The 23468-nt window shown below is 50.4% G+C and overlaps 1 protein-coding gene across 1 annotated transcript; it reads right to left on the reverse strand.

Moving 5' to 3' along the window:
* Nucleotides 1-394: 394 nt before the first annotated feature.
* FOXE1 (forkhead box E1) lies at nt 395-3991 on the reverse strand. The gene has a single exon (XM_048292906.1). The coding sequence runs from the start codon at nt 3989-3991 to the stop codon at nt 3110-3112; it is 882 nt and encodes a 293-aa protein (XP_048148863.1). The 3' UTR covers nt 395-3109.
* Between the last annotated feature and the right edge of the window lie 19477 nt (nt 3992-23468).

Consider the following 23468-nt stretch of genomic DNA (forward strand, 5'->3'; position numbering starts at 1 on the left):
TACCCAATCTGTGCATTCTGAGTCACCAAGATCTATCAGGTGTGTCCTCCAGACATTAAGTTTTGTTCCCTGAACTGCCTACAGATGCTATCAGAAGCATCTTCCACAAAACCTCTATCATCACTAGTGACCTTTTTTTAGACTGAACCCTAGACTAGCACGAGGGCTGAAGCAGAGAACAAAACCAGAGGAACAAGGGCCAGAAGACATCTAGGCTCTTCACTCTTGTGACCAGTGCCAAGATTCGTGGAGGCATGAAGGGACGTTTAGGCTGGGTATCACCCCAGAGGGTAGCTGAGCACTGGAAAAGGCTCCCCAGGGAGCAAGCACCAAGCCTGACAGAGTTCAAGAAGCATTTGGACAATACTCTCAGGCACATGGTGTGATTCTTGGGGTGTTCTGTGCAGGGACAGGAGCTGGGCTTGATGATCCTGATGACTCTCTTCCAACTCAGCATATTCTATGATTCAGTGAAAATTATCTGGTCCACACTGACAACTGCTTCCACAGGAAGGAAAGAAAGCATTAAAAAGTAGGACAGCTCTTCTCCCAGCTACCCCCAAATGAGCAAGAGGCTGGCATGGCTTGTCAAAGTGACACAGTCCAGTCCTTGCAGGCAAGGAAAGCAGAGCCAGAAGCTATCAAAAATACTAACAGCTGGCACAGCTAGGTGTACAGATCCTCTTCCAGATGGTGAAAGAAGAGTTGGGAGAGGTTTTAGCACAGCTGCTGAGGAGATCTGCCCCTGGCTCAGCCAGCCAGGCTGCAGACAGAACTCTGCTCTCTCCAGGATGGTAGCAGCTTCTGGATGTGCTGGGACCAGGAAGAACAAGGAAGATACAACACAACTCTTCCGAAAGGATAGGAAAGGAGAAATCTGACTGACCTCAGCACACCGAAGAGCTGAGTGGTGCTTACACTTGCTGTCTGTGCCCGCCCCCCACTGGTGGCAGTGCAGCCTCTCGAGCTCTGTATGGACAGCAGCTTCCTGCGCTGCCACAGACAGGTCTACACGGACATGGGGCAGTGCTCTCAGGCCAGTCTCAGCCTCCCAGCCCAAGAGGTGGCTCACCACACGCCATCCCCGTGCACTCTGAACCCTTGAATCCAAAACTCATCTCCGACTTCACAGCCCAGGGGAAGGCAGACATACAACTTCTCCTGCCCAGCTGCTGCAGATGGCTTTACTCTTCTCCACACCAAGCTGTGCTGTGAGAACACTGAGAACACCCAACCACCTTTCTGCTCCACTCCATCTCCTCTCTCATGTCCCACCTGGATATGTGGACCGTAGCACCCAGAGAAAGCAAGGAAGCTGCCTCTACACAAATTTCATCCTGCTGAGGACCTCATCAGAAAAATACTCTGTGGAGCAGAAGGTACTGGTGTCTTCATGGGATCAAAAACTCTTTGCAGCAAAGCACAGCATTAGGACAAGAGACAGTAGACATGAAATGAGGGTAGAGAAGTGCTAAATGGAGGGTACAAGGAGAAACTCCTCCCCCACGAGGACAGCCAGGTTGCCCAAAGAGACTGTGCCGTCTCCATTCTTGGAGATGATGAAGACTCAACTACATAGGGCTGAGCCTACTGGTCTGAGTCATAGCTGACCCTGATTTGGGTACCAAATTGGAAGATAAACTTCCCAAGATCTTTTCCAACCTGAGTTATACTATGATCTACACCCTTCTCCGGTGAGAGAGACTCTGGTCTATGTGCACCCTGTCTGTTCTTCCAAAGCTCCTGTTGAGGCTCTGGCTGCACTTTCTCACTCCCTCTCTCCATACAAGGCTCCACGACACTGCAGGATCTTCTCACCAACCTCCTCCTGGCCCTGGATACACAGGTTCCCCACCTCCACGTGAAAAAGGAGCTGTATAAGAAGATCTGGGAGCAGGGTTGTGTCAGTTCCCTCTACATCTACAGCCCCAAGCAGAGCCCTGGGTACCCACTACTGCTCCAGGCCCTTTCCAGGGTGGTGGGATCTGCTGGGAGGGGTATGTCTGAGTTTCAAGCCTTTGCCTCTCACAGACATTCCTATTAGTTGTTCCCTCTCCATATCTTTCTCTAGTCTCTTTTCCACCCTAGGAAAGCTTGAAAGTGGAGCAACTGAAGATGAAAAGGCACCATGTGCCTCTTGTGTTCCAGAAAATAAAGTTTTCTCCTATATAAGCCAATTTTTCTAGGCTATAGACAGAGCTGAGCTGACCTCAGGATCAAAGTAATTTAGGCTGTAAGTACCTCCACAGACCTCAGGATCAGGTCTCCACTCAAAACAGGTCCAAATTCAACATTGGCTACAACTTCAGAGGCAGATCAGGCTCCGTCCAATCAAGTTGGAAAGACCTCCAAGGGCAGAGGTCCCACAGCCTCCCTGTGTCCCTCTTCCAGGGGCTGGGCATGCTCATGGTAGAAGTTTTTGTAGTTCCAATCCCACCACGGTTCCCACCCCTGAAGCACAGAGCACAACACTGGAAGGATGTGACTTGATGCGTTTTCCTGCAGCCCTGGCATCCAAACCTTCTCCAGCCTTGGTCACACTGCTGGTGTGAAGCCTGGGGCTAAAGCAATAGCCATCAGGGACATGCCACCACATTAGTGCCATGCAATCTGCTTTTGCAGCTTTGCCTGCATGAGGCCAGGGAATGCTTCCTCCTGCCTCCCTCCTTCACCTCACCAACAAACATTTAATTCTCTAAAAAAAAAAAATCAACAGCAGAGAGACATTTAAACGTGAAATCTTCCTGGGTAGACCAGAAGGGGCCCAGTTGGGTGTGCCGGGAAGGTGGGAGCCTGGCAGGAAGCTTTGAGCACCTGCCCCAGGAAAGGCTGCAGAAGAGGAATAGACTGTTTGCCCCATCCAGGCACTTGGGAGTCCCCAGGACTTTTCTGCCGAGAGCAGACAGGGCTGGGTAGGACACCCCAGGTCCCCAGGGCTGACTGCGACACTGCTTGCCAGGAAGCCCGGGCAGATGGGAGAATGCAGAGGTGCAGCCTAAGGTTCTTCAGCATCTTCCCGGGCGGCCCCGGGAACAGCGGTGCCGGGCGACCCCCACAGTCCGCCCTCTCCCGGGCTCCGGTCTGCGCTGTCAGGCCTCTCCGGGATGGGTCAGAGCGCCTGGACGAACCTGTCGGGGCCTCCAGGGTAGGTGCCGTGCCGTGGTGCGGGCTCGGCGGCGCCCAGCTGCCCTCCGGCGCCGTAGGCTTGCGGCAGCGGCGGATAGGGCGCGGGGGGGGAGCGGCGGCCGTAGAGCGCAGCGGGGCCGGGCGAAGAGGCGGGCAGCACGATGCGCCCCGACGGCGCGTACAGCGGCCCGTGGCCCGAGGGCGCATAGGGCCCGGGGGCGGCGGGCAGCGGGGCGTAGGCGTGGGGCAGGGCGGCGGAGGCGCAGCCCTGCGCGGGGAAGGTGGCGGCGAAGGCGCAGGAGGCGGCGGCGGGTGCCGGGGGCAGGTCGGCGGGGGGCGGCGGGGCGGGCAGCGGGACGAGGCGGCAGGGAGCGGCGGGGCGCTCGGCGAGGAAGGCCGGGTAGGTGGAGAGGTCGCTGCGCTTGAAGCGTTTTCTGCGGCGGAGGAATGACCCGCTCTCGAACATGTCGCGGGCGTGAGGGTCCAGCGTCCAGTAGTTGCCCTTTCCGGGGCGGCCGGGCTCCCGTGGCACCTTGACAAAGCAGTCATTGAGGGTGAGGTTGTGGCGGATGCTGTTCTGCCACTTGCGGGGGCTGTCGCGGTAGAAGGGGAAGCGCTCGGTGATGAAGCGGTAGATGCCGCCGAGCGTCAGTCGCCGCTCGGGCGCCTGCCCGATGGCCATGGCGATGAGGGCAATGTAGCTGTACGGCGGCTTGCCCCGCTCCGCCGGACGCTTGCGGCGCCGCCGCCCGCCCCGCGCCCCCGCCCCCGCCGCCGCCGCCTCCTCTCCCGGCGGCACCGCGTCCGCCTTCAGCGGCGGGGGCGGCGGCGGGGGGCCCGGCGGCAGCCGGTTCTCGGCTGTCATGTGGCCGTCGGAGCGGCTCCGCGCCGGACCAAGCCGCGCCGGACCGAGCCGAGGAAGCGCAGCGCGGCGCGGCCGCGGCTTTTATGCGGCGGTGTCCGGCGGCTCCGCGCCCGGGCGGCCGGCACTCCCCCTGCTACGCCCCGCCGCCCGGGAGGCGCGGGCAGGGCCGGGCGTGCCGCCGCTGCCGCCGCGGGTAGGGGCAGCGCCCTGCCCAGCACCCCACGCCCGCCCCTCTCCGCTGGTCCCCCTCCCCAGTGCCGTCGGGGCGCCGCGGACCCGCCGCCGTCGGGAGCGCACAGCTCCGAAGGACTGACGGGCACCGGGCGGAGCGGGGGCATCTCCAAGATCCCGGTGCGGGGGTCCGGGCACGGGCATTTAACGCGCCTCCCCGCAGGGCTCGGCGCCGTCGGGGCCGGTTGTGCTGGCGGCCACGGGGGGAGGTGGAGCGACGAGCGGCCGCCGCTGTCGGAGGGGATGCTGCCGGTCCGCGCGGGGCTGTCGGCCCCGGGCAACGTTGCCCAGGGAGCCCCACGCTCCTTCGCGGAAATCAAGCTGTCGGAACAGACTAGGCTGGAAAAAACCACCCGGTGACAGATCTGCGTGGGGAGCGATAGTAAGTGTGGGCTTAGGCTATGCGGTTTGCGTGCAGAGCTGCTACGTAGAATGCACTGAGGCTACGGCCCTCATCGCTGGTCCCCAGCAACGATTTGGCACGGGGCTGGGCTCCTGTGCCCCTGCTTTATCCCTGACCTGCTGACCTGCTCGTCCCTGATCCTTATGCCACAGGACCCCAGAGGTCCATGGTCCAACCAGGAAGGATGCCAGGCTCTCCACAGTTTAATGCCAGGACATACCTGCTAACTCCCTCATGTTTGCTCAGATACTTGGGGCTGAGGGTCAGACCCCAGATGAATGCTTGCCCAGGACTTGAACCCTTGTGACACACACCCACAGGCCTGGGGACAGCACAGGCTCGTCACCTGTTCGCATGATATTCCTTGCAAGCCAGAATATAAAGGAGATGTCAAGGTGTCCTAGAGATGAGATGGAAAGTGTGTGCAGGTGTGCACAGGCATGTGTCTGCATGGAAGGGTGTGCGTGTATGGGTACATGGGTGTGTGAGGGCACTGGTGTGGGGGTGAGGATGTGAGTTGAGAGTTTGTAGGTGTGCACTGACAGGCATGTGTGCCTACAAACAAATGCCAGCACACACAGGTATGTGGCTGGAGCCGACACTTGCATGTGGGCACATAGGGAAGAAACAGATGTGGGCAGATGTATGTGCAGAGAGGTGGATGTGCACAGGTGTACAGGTGCATGGCCGTACACCTCATCCTGCCCATGTCTTGGCATCTTCTGGCAGTTCTTCCAGAACTCAAGTCACCAGTGCACTGCTGAGTCTATCTTTGTAGGAGAAGCTTTCCCAAAGCCCTCTTGGGCATTGCACAAATGATTTTTAAGGGAGCAAAGGGAGGTAAGAGTTGTTTATCCTGGTGAAACACAGCTCCCTTGGAGGTGTCCAACAGAGTTGTTTATCTGCTTGGAGAAAAATCAGTATGTGTGCACATGTGTGTGTGTGTATCCATTTCCATGCAGCAAACAAACCCCAGCCCTGGTTTCTAGCTAAATAAGGAACCCAGGAGTCACTGGCCACCTGCTTATTTGTGCAGCTTCCAGCAATCTGGGACATAGCAAAAAATCCTGTGGAGCTAGCAGAATAAACCATGAAGTGCCACTTGCTGAAGACCCATGTGCGCGTGTACTGTGTCCAGTAGCTGGATGCACACACGGGGCAGTATTTCAAATCACATGCTGCAGAGTTTGTGTCAAGAGAAAAAAATCAACCTCCTGTACCAACACACTTCGTTCTTGAAGTGCACAGCAGACAAGGGTAGTATTCCCCTGTACGTACCAAAACCCCAAGTCCTTCAGTACGAAGCTGCCTCACAAGTAATGCTCTGCCTTCTGACCCGTGGGAAGCTGCAGCTGTGAATGGATTTTCCTATCAGATGTTTCAGAAGGCAGTGTCGTAGTTCACTCACCTCTGGGGCTGTGTCTCTCTGTGCCATGCCAATTCCATGCCTCCAGAGGGCAAAGTCAGATCGTGCTTCGCTTTGCACTTGTAGAGGATGGGGAATGAGAGAGGTGTGTGCTGAGGAGGGACGGTGTGCTTAACAGCTGCTTTTGCCCTCCCTGCTGGTGATGAAAATCCTTTCCCAAGTAAGCACTTTCCTTGGCAGAGTCCAAAGCAGAGTGAAATGGATACCCAAACAGCATGTGCTGGCTCTTGTCCCTTCTCCTTTCCACATCACACAGCTTAAACTGTGGTGCCAGTATTTGTGAGTTAAGTGGGAGTTGTATAACATGGTGCGCTGGAGACTATCCTCAATTTGACATTATCATAAACCTATTTAAAAACACTTTTAACTCTCTACTTTGGGAGCAGGAGTATGTCCCATTTAAGGCATTGGTGTCTTTTTTGAGTACCAGTTCCCATGGGGAGGGAACTATGGAGAACATGAAACTCCAACTCACCCAGGTGGATCTTAGACTGCAGATCTCCTCCACCTGTAAGTCAAGTGGTGCCTGTTGCTGGAGCAGAACAGTTGGTGCTTTTCATGCTTGTGAAGCATTGTTTTCTCTTTTGATTCAGTCATGCTGGAGGAGGGACAAGGGTAAGTAACATGGAAAACACCATGCATTGATTAAACCTTTGGAGTTCACAATGCAATCAAAAATGTATGGTATCTACATAGTATTACCCATACAAAAATCTATCACTTGAACTTTCTTTTGGTCTCTGGGACAAAGTTTAGAGTCAGCATTTTTTCTGTCTAAATTTCTCCACTCAGATCCTGCTGACACTTAAGGTCTGTGGCTTTCAACTGGGCAAAGTGGTCATTGATTGTGACACCACTGCACTGCAGAGGGTGCCCTGCACAAGGGCACTGTGCCTTGGCCTCTCAAGAATGGAGTTTGTTAGTACTGGTAGGTGCTAGAGAATTACCCCAATGAGAATCCCATCTGCTTGGATCTCCAAGAGTGATTTCCACCCATGGGAAAAAATCCAGTTCACTCCCCACTCAGTTGCCATGTTACAAACCACACCAGTGAGATCCCTCAAGGGTAGACTGCTGGGACACCCTGCTCTTCCTTAGTCCTGTGGCCTGAGCTGCTTCTTCCACTTCAGCCAAACAAAGGGAAGTGGACATATTAAATGTGTGGACAGTCCCTTCATGTACAGCAGGTTGATAGCTTTGGTTCCACATCAGAATTCCTCTCCTCTCTGAGGTGAGGAAAAGTTTTGCCTCTGTGTCCCAGGAACAGCAGGGCTGTAGTTAATGTGCTCCAAGTTAAGGGTCTGGCAGAGTCAAAATCCCAGACCATATTGGCTGAATGCAAATCAAGTGAGAGCACATACCCATGGCACAGCCACCACCCCAAGCTCAGATGCATCTGTGATGGAATGGCAAGTTTGGCTTTTTTATTGGCTGTGTGTTTGGTGCCAGGACTTTGCTGTTAGAAGTGTGGAGAGCATCACAGCCAGTCACTTCACAACACTTTGTGACAAAGAGCTTAACCCTACCTGCAGCTTGTGCTTAAGATCTGAGTAGGGACCATAGGCCTGAGCCTTTTGGAATAGGACAGGTGATGGCATGACATCATTCATGCACTTCCAGAGCACATTCCACAAAGAAGTGTTCAAAGTGACTGAGCTTAAGATGTTTTGCACCTAACTGGAGTTAGTAGGAGACAAGAGCAGGGAGGTGATTGCATGGATTTTGGAAACACTTTGTGGCTAGATTGTGGTATGGGGACAAAGGTGAAGCCTCTGCGGGAGAACTGATGTGCAGCTGAACATGGAATATGACCACATGGCAGAAGAGAGGCTGGAAAGCAATATACTACAAGGATACTACATATTTTTACCAGTGTTCACTTGCGTTGTCTAGTGGTGGCAAGGTTTCACTCTCCATCAGCGGCCTGGTTGTTTAGTGTCAGTGTTGTTTTTCCAAATTACTGCAGCTTCTCATCCCTTAGTTGAGTTTTCTATGGGAACTTGGTGCTGGAGGGGAGAAAGAGTTGCTTGCTGAGGGAATCACACAGATGTAGCCAGGTTCATGTGGGAGCGTTGAGTTAGCTGTTGTGGTATTTCTACCCTTCTGTAGAAAAAAAACAAACATCATGGTAGCTTTAAAATAGGCCATGTCTCAGGCCAGAAATGGGGGCAAGAGCCATAGGCAGCATTAGCCTCCATTCAGCTGGGCAGGGCACCGAGCATGCTTGCCAGACAGCCCAGCAGCTCCGCAGGACCTGCAGCAGGTGAGCTGCAACAGGGGCAGCTGCAGGTGGGCAGGGCAGGCTCTCTGCAAGCAGAACACTACCTCTGATCATTCCCTTGGGACCCTACTCCACTTGGGAATTCAGTATGTAAAGGTAATGGCAAAAGGATTGGCCGTACGGCACAGGAGATGTGCAGGGCTGGTGCTCTGGGGTGAGGGTAGCGCTGAGCTAGAGGCAGTGGCTGACGCAGGAAGAGGCAGGAAAGACAGGAAGAGGGGCCACCACAAACAGGAGCAGGCGACTGCTGGAAAGTTTGGGAAGCCCAGCAAAGGAAAGATGCGAGTGGTGCCCTGGGGCAGCAGTGCCCTGTGTGCCAGTCCCAGCTGGGGCCCTGCTGCAGAGGCTCCGGGGAACGCCGTGCATGAGGCTGGACACGGGCCAGGAGTGACTCTTGCCACAGATGAGGTACACTCCATACTGGGTTTCCTGAGGAGCAGCACAGCTTGTCACGCAAACCAAGGTCTGTGCCAGCACTCCTAAACAGTTAAACATGGAAACTTGCTGTGCACACTGGCAAGAGCCCCATTTAGCTAAGACACGGAGCAACAAAACGAAGCAGTAGATAACACCACATGTCCACATGTGATGTGGGCAGCAAGGAGCAGGCACCTTCTTGGTGGAAGCTGTGTGGATGCAGCCTGAGCTGGATGGGCTGTGATACATTCATTTGTTCCCCTGCCGAAGCAGATTTTAGAGTTGGTTTCCAAGAGAATAAGCTGCCCATTCTTGCCTTTGCACCACCAAGATATCACTGGGAGTAGTGCAGATCTGTCAGATGCTTCAAAAAGGAGGAGCTGGCTTTTTCTGGAAACATGCAAAGCAGAGTCAGGCTCTATAAGGTGAAAATCACTTACTATGCTTTTTGGGGTTTTCTTCTTTTTTGGTGTGCAGGTGTTAGGAAGTTTGCATGGCTCTTGCTCCCCTGAAGCCTGTGAATTTCAGCACCTCATGAAAATCTTCCGGATGGGTATCTTTGAATAGCCATCAGACACTGTTGGCATGGAAATAAGTTCTTTCTGTTTTGCCTATCAAATGCCCTATTTGGGTAGTCATTCAACAGTTTTGAGAGGCTTAATCTCCGGCAGGGTGAACATCTCCTACTCAGTATTTCCCAGGTGCCCTGCTGGGACCTGTCTGCTCTGCTGGCTCTCAACAGGTGTCAACTGGCATCTGACAGAAGCTCCTACAAAGGACCCATGGGGTCAGAAAGACCCTGAGTCTTGTGGACAGGAAGTGTCACCTGGTGACAAATTTTTTTAAGACAAATTAGCATTTGCCAGAGTAGTAATTCAACCCTTTTCACAGCTACAAGTAAAACCTGATGCTTGATAGAAAATGATAGAATACAGTAGTTTAAAGGGAATTATTTATTGCTTGCTTTGGAAGCTGGGAATTTTATTTAAGTGTAATTATTTAATTAATTGCCATATTGTGAACAAAATATGTTTGCAAATATCCTACTTTTCTTCAGTAAGCTATGTGGAAAGAAGTATTATTTGTTTTCTTTTTTCTTTGTTGCAGACAGAACCACATTTTCCTGGACATTGGCTTTTTCTAACTCACACTTAAGCATGGGATGGAGAGGGGACAGGTCATTTTGGCCAAACTGTAGAGTTAAGAGGTAAATTTCCCAGTGCAGGTGAGAGAAATTTCTTGGTGTTCTTTGTTGGCAGTGTTCTTCATGTTGTTTCACCAAAATACGGATATTTAAAACTCTAACAAATTGTAATGGAGTTGTTCTATAATTTACTAACCAGTTTCCTGTCCCAAGACATGCTCTGCACTGTGGATTGCTGAACACTTTCCCTGTGGCCACAGACAGTACCTCAGCCAAGGAGGGAGATAAAGGGGAGCAAAGGTGTTGGGAGCTAGTAGATGGGAGCAGTGGGTAAAACTGGCAACACATGAAGGAGGGGAAAGAGAAGTACCCTGGAAAAGCAAGGAATGTGGAGAGAAAGGGTTGGGGGTGGAGCTGGAAGAATATGAAGAGCCTTTGCTGGAACACTAGTTGGGAGGTTTGTTTTGCAGAGAGAATCTTGTACGGGAAGACAGAATAAAGCTCACCTAAGTTTCTTCTCCTCTGGGTCTTGATGTGGAATCAAAGACTCTCAGCATCACTTTGGTACAAGCAAAAAAAACCATCAAAAGTAATGTCACAGCTTTCTAGGACTGGTCCACACAGACCACGAAAAGGTGCTTTTCATCCTTATTTTTTTCTTTAAACCAAGGGAAATCACTGATTAAACTGTATTACTGAGCATTATTAAACAAAACACTTGTTGCCCTTCCCTGGAAGCTACAGCTTTTAGCATGCTTTGCGTGACTCTACTTGATTAACAAAAATAAGCTGTTTCAGTAGGTAGGTTCAGGCACCCAGCCCTTTTGTGCGCCAAGTTTCTGTCTCTTCTTCGGGGTTTTCTGGGGAAGCCCTTAGCGACAAAGCAGGTCAGAGGCGGCAGAGCTGGGGAGAAAAGACATCGGGTCAGAGCCTGCGTCGGATTGCAGGAAGAGACAAAGGCACAGCTACAGCGTGGCCCTGCGGCTGGAGGCAAAACCCCCAGCCTGAAAATAGCTCCCAGTTAAAGCTGAGGAGCCTCTCTGGGCTCTTTCCTGCCCTTGGGCACAACCAGATGGATGCCCAGGCTGGGGAGTGTGTGTCAAGCACTGATCGAGGAAAGAAAAATTGTACTTAAAGAGGTATATACAGAAAGTGCAGTGTTGTGTTGTGTGTGCGTGTGCCCGAGCAATGCGCAGTGCACCGCTGGATGTTAAACCGCGCCTGGCTCACAGCAGGGTGAGCTGTGAGCCCCGCTGCCGCGGATGCATTCAGCTGCGGGCTTGATGCCGATGGGGGATCGGTAGGACCCAGCACTACGCTGCCGTAATTCCATGCCTGCGGGATGTAAATAGTCTTCATTTAAAAACCGAAGTGTAAAGTGGGGATAGTTCGAGCTTATTGGCACTGGCAGACAAAATCTGAATACTTTTACAAAGAGCTCCTGTTTTTTTTTTCCCTAGGCCTCTTTGTTCTCATTGCCTCTCTCTGACCCTTTAGCAATCACCATGGTAATTACCAAGTAATGCCCTATTTACAAGTACCTTCCGAAATCTGCTGGAGTTTTGCTTGAGCCCGTAGCAAAAATGTCTCTCCCCAGATGAGAAAATGGGTTATTTCTCAAATTCCAAGCTTTTTTTAACAAGACTGAAAAGGCAGTGAATAGCTGGCATCCTGCTGAAGTTAACAGATCTGTGGGGGTTTACACTAGATAAGCATCTGCCCAGCGTTTGCCTGAGGCAATACCTCTAACCAAAAGTGTGTAGGTCGTGGTAATCCGGAGAGAAAGAAGTGGTTTTAAGTTTTTTGCTGCTAATAGAAATAGGCACTGCAGTGCATGTATTTCCGGGGACAGCAAAAAGTTTCAGAAATCTCTTTCTGATTTTGGACAGTCTGGTCTTACTTGTTCTGTGACCAGTCCCTATTTCTTTTGTGAAGCCTGTGCCATGGGACAAAGACATGGTGGGATCTCTGTTGGGCTTTTTAAAATTTGACTGGTCACGGCCCTGAGAAAGCTGATCTAACTTGGGGTATAACCATGCTTTTAAGTTTTTGCTGGGGCAGAAACCTTGTGATTTCTACAGTTTTCCCTGTTCCTGTGGTAGAAACACAATTTCCAGGAGTTTCTGTCAAATCAGCTCAAGTCCTGTCAATGATACAGGAAAGGGATCTGAGAACACAAGCAAGAGGATTTCTTAAAATGCCAGGTGCTCAGATTTTCTTTCTTCCAGCTGGCTCTGATAGTTTTGCTTATGCAGTTTGGGTATTCATATGCAAATCACAGATTTGCCGGCCATGCTGGACCATTATCAGAAAACAGATCTTCCAAGTGATTTAACAATCACTTCCAGGATCACTTCATGTTTTGGGCCTGGAAAGGGAAGGAGAGTGGCACCATTTTGAGACCTTTGAGATTCCCTCCCCTTTAGTCTGCTGTGAGACAATGCAGTGTTTGCTATGTGAGAGCGGCCTGGTTTTGGCTGGGATCGAGTTAATTTTTTCAGTGGTGGCTAGTATGGGGCTGTGTTTTGGATTTGTGCTGAAATAAGTGTTGGTAACACAGGAATGTTTTTGTTGCTGCTGAGCAGGGCTTACACAGAGCCAAAGCCTTTGCTGTTGCTCAGCCACCGGACCAGAGAGGGGGCTGGGGGTGCACAGGGAGTTGGGAGGGGACACGACCTGGATATCTGATCCCAACTGACCCAAGGGATATCCCACTGCATATGGTGTCATGCTCAGCGTAAAAAGCTGGGGGAAAAAGGAGGAGGTGGGGGAGGTTCGGAGTGATGGCGTTTGTCTGCCCGTCACTGTGAGGCGTGAGGGGGCCCTGCGGTCCTGGAGATGGCTGAACACCTGCCTGCCCGTGGGAAGCGCTGAATGAATTCCTTGTTTTGCTTTGCTCGTGTGTGTGGCTTTTCCCTTACCTCTTAAACCGTCTCTATCCCCGTTTTCTTGTTTTTGCTCTTCCAGTTCTCCCCCCTATCCCACCGGGGGGAGTGAGTGAGCAGCTGCGGGGCACTCAGTTGCTGGCTGGGGTTAAACCACAACAGAGTGTGTCTTTATTACTTTAAAAAACAGAGAACAAGGGAGAGGTGGAAAATTAAATGTGAAAACAATTTTTAAAAATACTGTTTCTTCCTGTAAGAAGTGTTTATTTAGATGTGAACTTAAGAAAAGGTCTGAGGGCAGGGACAGGCTAAGATCTGCTTCCAGTGAGTGAGGAGGAGACTCTCTGGGTCTGGACAAGGTGCTAAACACAGGAGGTACAGCACTGACCTCTGCAGTCAGCAGAAAGAGGGGGCTTCCAGAAGGTACCTCCACCCCGAAGGCAGGAGATCAGAGCTGGGCTCATTGCAGCCCCCCTGATGCTCAGAGAGCAAAACCAGGGCAGTGCACCCCATGGGCAGCACATGGTGCCCCCATTCCTTCCTGGGGGCCCTTGTAGGTCATCCTTGGGACACCCGCTCTGGGGTGCGAAGCAAACCAAAATCCCTGTGTGGACCACAGCGACAAGGGGGAATAACCCCAAGGAGGGGAGCAGTGGTGCATCCCCTTAGCTGGAGCTGCCAGCCCAGTGCTGTCAGCGACCTGTGCCATGCTGAGGGCTCGGCTGTGGTGGAGAGATGGGGTGGTTCTTGCTGGTTCAGTGCAAATAGCTGAGCACTGAAGGTAATTTCTTTCATTCACTTCTTACACATCCTGAATGGGGCGTGTCAATTTTCTCTCCTCAGAACTAGTCTGGGCAACACTGAGAGAGGAGTTGAAAAATCAGAGCTAATCCTGCAGGAATGACTCATTTTGGCATAGGATTTGCAGAGCAAGATGAGAAGTTCAGGTAAAACAAAGGGAAATGGAGGCTGTAGTAAAACTCTGTGGTTTGGAGCACGACAGTTAAACTGCTACGAAGTCAGAGTTGGAAACCCCCTCCCATCAAATTGCTGTACTCAAAACCTTGGCAATGTCTAGAGCAAGTCAATATTCAAGCACACTAGTTGCAGAAACGGAGGCTCTTTCCCATGGGAGCTGTACGTTGGATTGCTAATTACTATGGGTCTGGAAAACAATTACTATTATTTCATTATTATTTTTAATTAAACACAAGCAATGGCTGCCCCTTTAAAGTTGGACTTTGAAATATTTTCTGCATTTTTTAGCCAGGGTTACACTGGCCAAGTCCAAACAGAGAAGCACTGGAGTTTTCACGAAGGTTTAAGGTAATTTCCAACCAGATTTCTCTAGCAAAGACAATAGAGTAATTGGGGTGAAAGCACAAGCCCAGCCTAAATATCTGGGCCTGGGAAAGGAAGGTTGGATTTCTTGAATCTATAATAGACATAGAAATAATTTTCCCCTGCATCCTTTCCTAAGTCTTTTAACTACTTTAGCTTGCTCTCTTCACCTGGTATCTTTGCAGACACATCCACCCAATTGCAGATCACTAGCTCAGGAGAGCTCACCTCCAGAGTGTGAGTTAGAGAAAGTAATTTTTCCATTATTACTTAAAACATTTTACCTGGTAAAATAAATATGTTGGTGTGGTTATAGCAAACAGCTAAAGCATCAGGGAGTCACAGAGAAGAGGACACTTTTCCATCCCAGCCTCTCCCACTCTTGTTTGTACACATGTGACACTTGCAGGAAAATTGTACTTAGACGAGGACAAAGACTAAGTTTTGAAGGAAGATATTTCTGAAATGCCCAGAACATTGGCAGAAGTGCGGCAGCCTTTCAGTAGGTGTGGGTCCTGTTCTACAAGCCAGGACAGGAGAAAGCCAACTGACCTTTATGGATAGACCAGCTGAGACCTGCTTGACCTCGTGGTGCTTGTGCCTGGCAGACAGTGAAATGCTGGAGTCCCCTTGGCAGGGCTTTGACAGGGACTGTCTGTATCTTGCTGCTCTTTAAACTTAGCTGTGGGCAGATCTGAGCTGCAAAAGGGTCTCCAGCAGTGGCAAACGGGACAAGGCTTGCTGGTGCTGCAAGCCTGGTGGGGCTGGGGCCGGCACCAGGCGAGGCCAGCACAGGCTCAGCTGCGCCTGTGGCCAGGCTGGCGCAGCTTGGGGCTGCTGTGCATGCCGGCACATTCTCCCGAGGATTAGCCCTGCAAGGAATGTGGTGCCGGAGGAATGTCCTCCTGGTGCAACCTGAAACCCTCGGTCTGCTACAGCCTGAAAAGCAGGGTGGGCTGGGGCAGCTCTGATAGCGCCATGACCCCTGAGTCTGAGGCTGGGGGATGGTTTCTGGTGTTTGGACTCCTGGGAATCCAGACCAGAGCAGTGGCCTTCCATGCTGTGTGGCTGGGGTGGAAGCAGCATTCCCCAAGAGCAAAGGAACTCAGGTGAGGGCACTCTTGGCAGGCTTGGACTCGTCTCCCAGTGCATTCTGCCAGTTTCTGTGGCATCAACACTCACTGCCACTGCAGAGCGAGCTGGACAGTGGTTATGGGGAAATGGGTTTTCACTTCAACACTCTGGGGCTTGAGGCTTCTCTCCGCTCCCTCTTACACCCAGCTGCTTGGCACGGCTGTCAGTGTAGATGCTGACCTGGTGCTGGAACCTCAAGTGCCCTTATCAGTGTGGTATCAGGAGGTGTGTGCTGCTGTGTGCCCTTTCCTACAATACCCCTTAGGCAAAGAGGGTGTGACTGTGGCCAGGAAAGCCATGTTAGTTCATGTTGCTGTTTTAAGGCCAGCTGGCAAGTGCAAAATAAAGCTCTGTCCACATATGATGCTCATCCCAATTGATTCCATCACAAGAGTTCAGCCTCTCCCCACAGTGCTTGCCTCAGATACTGACCACAGCTGTCTTTCTGGTCCCAAGCTTTCCTGCAGCACCAAATATCACGCAGCTTCCACGGCAGTCAGATGGTGCTGCCTCACCTCTCCACCGAGTGAGGGGTGTTTCACACTGCATGGGCCTGCGGGGCCATGGCTGGGTGTGGAGGGAAGCGTATCTCATGCGGCTGCTGTGCACAAAGCTGTTTTCCAATGAACTCATGGAGGGGTCAGCGCCAGAACGAGGGCAAACGGAGCGTAAAGAGGGTTTGCTCCCACATGCTGGCCCCATGCAACCTGTATTTGGTAACTGGGACTTAAATCCTGATCAAATTCCTGCCAGGTTATTGCTCAACCTCCTTGTAGGGGCAGGAGCTGTGTGCACTAGGTGAAGGCATTTGGCCTCATGCAGCTCTAAGGCAGTATCTTTTCTGGCAGCTGCTGCTTTGGGTTTTTTTCCTTCTCCTTGTCTGGAGGGGCTGCCAGATCCCACGGTGATGACTGGGGATCCTCTCCCCTTATGGGTAGTTCAGCACATTCTTGGCAGCACCCAGCTTTACCTGTGGCTAACCCAGCAGATAGCTTGTCCTGCTGCATGAAGCAGAGACTTAGGAGCTAGTCCAGCATTAAATACGCTGGGACCCTAAAGCTCAGAGCTTCCTTGTACTCCTGCTTGATGTAGCCCTATGAGATCTCTCAGCTGCCCAGCTCCTGTCTGGGCAGCTAAACAAGGAAAGTCCCAGCTAACAAGTTAGAGACTGTGTGAGATGGAAAGCTGCACATTTGGCTCGTGATTTGTGTGAGCCCACCTGCAGTCCTTTTGCACTACAAAGACCTGGGGGCAGGTGAGCCTGCAGAAGGAGGTGGGAAGGGAGAGAAGGAAGGAAGCTCTGAGGGCACCACAGAAGAGCCACAGCTGACTTAGGGAGTGCCGTTTCTGTCATGAGTAGATAGAAGAAACAGAGTTTGGTTCTCCCTTCCTTGAAACACTGAAAACAAATGTTGCACATGGCCATGTGCTCCGGGTTGACCCTGCCCCTCAAGCAGGGAGGTTGGACCATAACACCCACTGTGGTCCCTTCCAAGCTGACCCATTCTGTGATTCCATGAATTTGAAGTACCAGCCAACACAGGTGGCCCTGGAACCTGCTGGTGGCAGGAGCAGCTGGACTGAGCTGCCCTCTTACATACCTGTGGCCCCAGGCACGCCAAGCACTGCCAAAGTGAGGCTGACTCACACTGATGAGCAGAACAAAGCCTGATAGGGTTAGGGTCACAGCCACAGGGAGGCTGAAGCAGTGGAACAGGATGGCCCCCACAGGCCTCAGACAGGTCTTCCAGGGCAGATAATTGTTCCTTTGCTCTGCCCTCATTCCTTTACTATTAAGAAAAGGTTCTGCATCAAAAGCATGGCATCAACCTTCCCTTTTCACCCTATCTTCCCTTCCCTGCAAACCAACAGAGCAGCAATGGCTGTGGGATTGCCATGATCAGTTTTCCATCTCCTGCATCTTATGTCCCAAGGAGCTTGAAACCTGTAGGTTTTCACCCAAGACCCTCAGCCAATTCCTGGCATTATCCTAAGCACATATTCCTTCTGCTCAGCTCCTGTTTCCTTTCTGTGAAGTGGGGATAATGGTTTCCCTTGTCCTTCCCCGAGAAGGTCTGGCACACTGGACAGGTACTAGGTAGGAAACATGTATCCAGACCTCAGCACTGACTCATTACCACTCAGGCCCTTAAAATGTTCCTGCACAGTGGACTTTTCTCCCAAAGCCTTTCCCAGCCTTCTAGGCATTAAGCATAGATGGCACAGTGCCGGAGGAAGGAAGACACAGTACTTTCCTAAATGGTGCCTGAGGTTCTTCTCCATTTTTTTGGTTTTCATCATATTCCATTTCTTTGATTTTTTCCCTTTGTTTGTTTGTTTTGGAAGCCTAGAGGGCTTTCAAGGGAGGTCACTTAGGGAGAGAGGCAGCAGAAAGACAGACATTTCTTTCTGGTTTTATTCTGAGTCAGAATAACAGGTTTGATGCAGAGGTTTATGAAAGGACTTGGGATATACGTCTACTGCTCAAGTAACTCTCGTGGTCCTACGAGCACCTGGAGCTCGTAGGCATGTCACTTCTCCCAGGCAGCTATAGCCTTTATTATGGTGCAGGGCAGCTCTTGGGCAAATAGCACATTACCACTACTTGAAGTCCTGGAGCTGAGGTGGGAAAGACCACCTGCTCCCAGTGCTCAGACCAAGTTCACTGGGGGTGCCTGGCACCTGCAGCCCACCGTCTTCTCCCCCCGCACCTGCAGGAACAAGGACAGGAACACACTTGGGCTGCCAGGGCTTCTGGCCTTGTGAGTGGCTGGGATTGATGGCAGGTCCTATGGCCTCTGGGGTCCATGTGGACTCAGGGCACAGGGGGTGACCAGATCAGCAGCAGCACCATGGAATGCACACCCCTATGCATAAGGATGAGCCCAGCAACAGTTCAGCTCTTGCCATTTAGCAGGCATGGGGGACAGCAGCTAGCACTGCTCTGTGTACTCACAGACCACAGTGGTATTAGTGGCTGGTGCCCAGTCCCTGAAATGGCTGGAGGAGTACAGGAGTGCCTCTTCTGGACTGGCCACCATCATCCTCTTGACCAGGCAGGGCTAATGTCCACTGCAGAGGAGCCAGACCACCCCACCATGGGCTGTGCTGTGTGCTGCTCTGGGCCTGGGAGGACCTTCAGTCACAGTCAAAACAGCACAGGGCTCTGAGGGGGGTCACCTGGCAGCCACAGCTGCCCCTCCCAGAAGAGATCCATTGTGCCTGTCCTGCTCCAAGGACTTCTGGAGTCCTGTAAATGGAACCGCCAGTGCATGAACTATGTAAATACTCCTCTGAGCAGTGATGCTGACCCTTGGTCCCTTTCTGGCCCACTGATCTTTAAATAGTTTAGCCTTAATGGAAGGGGGTCTGACACGACCTCCTAATGCCCTCCCACTCAGAGGGCAACATGTAGCCTGGAGGAGCAGGAATTGCTCTGTAAAGGGGGTGAAGGAGGGAAAGCCCAGGGTTGTCCATGGGCAGAGAAGGGGTTGGCATGGGGGGCCCAGTGCACGGGGTTTAGGAGGGAGAGTGCTCTTTGTTTAGGAGGCAGAGCAGGAGTGCCCTGGGAAGAGGGTTGGTGTCCATGTGACAGGCTGCAAGTTTCTGCTGCAGGTGTGTTCCTGGAGTTCTCCATTGCCCAGCAGAAGCTGGGTCCACACGTCTGCTCACACCAAGAGTACCTCGAGCACCATGTGCCCCAGCAGCTGCAGGGGAAAAGGCCTGGTTTGGGGCTGGGCTGGGCTTTGACAGAGGAATGTATGCACAGATCAACGCCTGAGCTTCATCCGCTGCGCTCAGGCTACATTACCAGCAAGCTGCTGAGTAACTTCTGGGTAGCATGAAACAATATTTCCCAAACCAGCCCTGCCGTGATTCATCAGAAGAACTCTTATCTTCGTCTTTCAAAAGCTTTTGTCATTTTAATGAAGAAACAACTTCCTGCTGGCTGGATGGGTGATTACCCAACACAAACTGCTGATATTCAAAGGGAAGGGCCTGTGATCCATTAGTTCGCTAAGGGCTATTCTTCAGCCCAAGAGCCAGGATAATCCTAGGTGGGAACATCCACAAAGGGGTCAGCTGTTAAAGGAATTTAAGTGCCTTTACACTGGCATCTAGAGCCCTGCTGGGAAGCTGAACTCTATGGAAGACCTCCCGTGACCTTTTTCACAAGTCTTGGGGGAAGGCTTCTAAATCACTGAGGCACGTCTGAAGGCTTCGCTCTCTGTTTTCTCCATCACTGGGCTTTCAAACAATTGCATCCTTGTCACACATTTGTCAAAGAGAAAGGGGGGGTTGAAGAAAGAAATTTCAATAGTCTCAGGGCTTTGCTTACGGCTGTGTTAATGCTGAATAGCACGCGGAGGTGGAAGGGATATCCTGAACAATGTCTGGTCTCCAGGCAGAATCCGTTTCCCATGACAGTGCCTTTCTGAAGCAGGAATGCCAGCATGAAGCAAAACTTGTTAAAGTAGTAAAAGAAGAGGTCTCTATTGTGTCCTGTGTGACAGAATAATCCTCCCTCAAGAGCAGACTGCTGTCTTTTTCCCTCCCATCTGTGAATTTTGGCTTCACTCAACTTCGTGATTTTCACAAGGTATAAAATTAAAGTCCTACCCCTTAAAAGCAACCAGCCAACCTTGCAGGATCTTCCCACAGACATGCCCACAACTGTGAACGTAGTTTTCCTGTACAGACTCTAAAATGTCTGACTGCATTAACTTGAAATAAGGTTTCCTGTTAGGAGTTACATTTGATAAGAAGAAACAAACAGTTTCAATATCTCCATCCATTGCACTAGTTAAGCATAATTTCCTTTTCTCAATGCTTTATTCACAGATTATCACTGTGTTCCTCAATTTTCTCCTTAATTTTCTCCTAAATTTTCTCTTTAAAGCTTTCCCTTCTGAAGTACCTGTGAAAACCAGCAGAATATTATTTAGAATTATCAAATGCGCAAAGCCATTTTGCTCCTGTCTTTCCAGCTCCTTGTGCCCTGTGCTTGTTCCACCTTTCTCTTCTGTGTTTGTAGCCTGGACAGAGGTGTCTCATCTCACAGCTCAGACTCTTAAGGGTTGTATTAATAATTAATCACAAGCGTCATCAGTATTGCCAGTGTATCTATATAGGAGCTGAATGTACCAAATTAAAAGTGAAACAAGGCCTTAGCAGGGAAACAGGCTTGTTCCTTCCCCCTGTTTTATTTCAAAAAGTTACTGATTGTCATGTCCTTTCCACTTACCTTCTCTTTTAATTCCAGCAATACTCATTGGAGGCTGTTCATAATATGCCTGTGATTTTGCCATCAGTGGAAAATGGATTTTTTTGTTTGTTTTCTGGGGATGGAGAAAATCCTAGTAGTGAGTCTAGTACTGGCGTTAAACAGTCTTCACTGGAACAGAGCATCTCTCCAGGTCCCTGAGCACAAAGGAAATGATGCATGTAGGGGATGCCCAGCTATTGGAATCCATGCTCTCACCTCAGCAGACTTCATAAAGGATCCTGGAGACAGAGGTTTTTAACTTCATGTGCCCATGGTGAGCGCAACCCTTGGACACCGGCCACCACAGGAAAAGGGCTGTCAGAATCAGCCTTGGGACCTGGCTGGGCTCATGTGCAGTCCCTGCCTAGGAACCACTGGGCAGGTGTGTTGCATGCTTCTGGTGTCCTCACATTCCTGTCTTGTGAGATCAGGTGGGGGGGATCTGTAGCCTGGCATATTTGGAGGGAAGTTACCATGTCTAACACCAGTGCCAGTGTTGGTGGGACCTTCGCATTGCTGGTAAGTGCCACCCAGATTTGGCTCTGGCACTTAAGTGACTTGTTACAACCTTTGCACACAAGCAAAACAATTCCTTCTAACTTTCAAAGCTATACATCTCCAAATCTGATTACAGCTCTGCACTGTTTACTTAGGGATTTCTTACGTTTTTGAAACAGAAGTCTGTCAGCAAGCTCTCAGAGCATGGATCTTGGTTACTAGTTCATCAATAATTTAACTATGTAGCCTAAGTTTCAGACTGCCTCTTTCTGAAAGGTCTGGTCTAGCTGAAGCAGTTGGGTTTGGTAAAGATGATCCTGTACCACAGTCGAAACTGGTCCATTTAGCTTCACTTATAGTGATGCTCATAAACAACGCGCTCACTGCACACACAAGAGCAGCATGATGCCACACAAGCAGGGTCCACACCACAGCTGGAGTCTCCAGATGCACCCTTCGGACTGTAAAGGTGTGCTTTGGTGGCAAACTAAATTATTTATTGAATTTGATCCAAACTGACAAATGGCTTTAATTTAAAAGAGGGAAGTAAAAGTTCCTGAAAGCAGAAACAACACATTTTGACATTTTCCAAAGGAATTCCTTTGCTTTCTTGTTTCCTGTGAAGCTTTCAGTTTGAAACTGTTTTGTTCTGACCCTAAACTGTTTTGTTCTTTTTTTTTTTCTTTTTTCTTTTTTCCTTTTTTTTTAATTAGTAAAAAAACCCACCCACAACCCTCTGAAGGGAAGAAAGAGGAAGGTTTCCTTTTGGTCCAGGTGAAGTGGAATAAATACTCTGGTTCACGTGCTGCCATGCCCAGTCAGAAACTTGCTCTCCCTAGGCATATGCATGCTGAGATTAAGTGTTCTCTTCAGAGGGAGAAGAGAGTTCAGGAGAAGCACGGTGAGATGGGTGCACAACCTCTCAGGCAGGGTGTTGTAAAAATTGTTCTTTAAAAACTCTCTAATTGCCTGTTTCTTCAAAGTGTGGAGGGATGCAGTTTCTGTTCATAATCCCACCACCACTGTACTGTTGTTACAAGTGGGCTGGTCTATCTGTAATGAAGAGCCCATCCATGATACTCTTAATTTGGAGCTGCTCAGAGAGGAACACCCGCTCCCTTGGCTTGCCTGTGGGCTGAAGTAGTTTCACTGAATCCTTGTTATGCATTTCAGTGAGTCCCCACTCTCCAAAAATTGCTGACAGTAGTGCATCCTCCATGTGTGGGAAGTGTGGCACAACACAGTGTGTTTGCGTAGGTACCAGTCCATTTGTGCTTCCATCAGCTGTAAAATTCACAAGAAACAGTATCTTCTCCTACCTAGATCTTTGGCTACTTTACTTTGGAGCAGTGCACCAAGAACAGATGTCTGCTGGATCTGTGTCAGGAATAGTCAGAAAAAGAACTTTCCACAGAGTTTTATTTTATCAGTTGCTTGCTTTTTAATCCATGTGACAAGTAGATCACAGATCTTCAAGGGATACTAATTAGGCATCTAAAATGAGATTAAGTGGACTGGCAAAGCCATTTGGCTGCTATAATTACCATCCTCCTATTTACATTGTGCCTTTAGCTGAAGTTTGGGCAGGACTGATGAGAAACCAGGATCACTCTTGGGTGTTAGTTAGCATTAGTCATATTTCCCTGATTTCTGCATGGCTGCTGCAGATTTCAGATGGGAGCCAAGCGGAAAGGAGGTGAAGCTTAGTGGTGCTTCCTCCAGCCCAGGCTCTCTTACACAGTCAAGATGTTTCAGCACTTTTAGGGTGGTCCGTATGTCATTGGGATTGTTGTATGTCTTCATATGTGACCTCCTGGCCACCTTCACAGCACTATGAAATCTGCGGTTCCTGCAGTTTCTTTTCAAAGGATGGGGAACCCATGCGCCTCTGAGGAGTATGCTGTGGGAATAAGCTCAGATAGCAGTTGCTTGGCTCAGTTTATGTGAGTAAAATGCCATGCATTGTGATGGAAGAGATATCAAATAGAATCTCCTTAACAGATTCCACTTTGACAACGTTAGGTGATGAGATGAAAAGTGCGGTACTGAAACTTAGTTATAATTTACAATTCCTTTCATGCTAAGACACAGTTTTGTTTGAAAGGAGATGGGGTTGCAGTGCATGGACACAGTCCCCATGCTACCATCCTAAGGATCAACAGTAATGGGAGTTCAGTTCAGGAGGCAGTTCCTAAAATCAGTGGACTTACCGCACTTAGGAGAACGGCACAAGACTGGTGCCAAGCTCCACTTAGCTTAGTTAGCCCTGGATTTAATAGATAGATACAAGAGTCCTCAAAATTTGTCCAGAAAAGTTTGCATTTGGAAACAGAGGCCTTGACTGGAAAAACGGAGATATCTGACAGAGAGTATGTCAGCAAGCAGAAGGGATGACTGCACATGCATGGGGGTGTGTGCATAAATTTTCCATTTACATAAGGATGGTTGGCA

The sequence above is a fragment of the Corvus hawaiiensis genome, chromosome Z (genome assembly GCF_020740725.1).
Source record: "Corvus hawaiiensis isolate bCorHaw1 chromosome Z, bCorHaw1.pri.cur, whole genome shotgun sequence".
Lineage (NCBI taxonomy): Eukaryota > Metazoa > Chordata > Aves > Passeriformes > Corvidae > Corvus > Corvus hawaiiensis.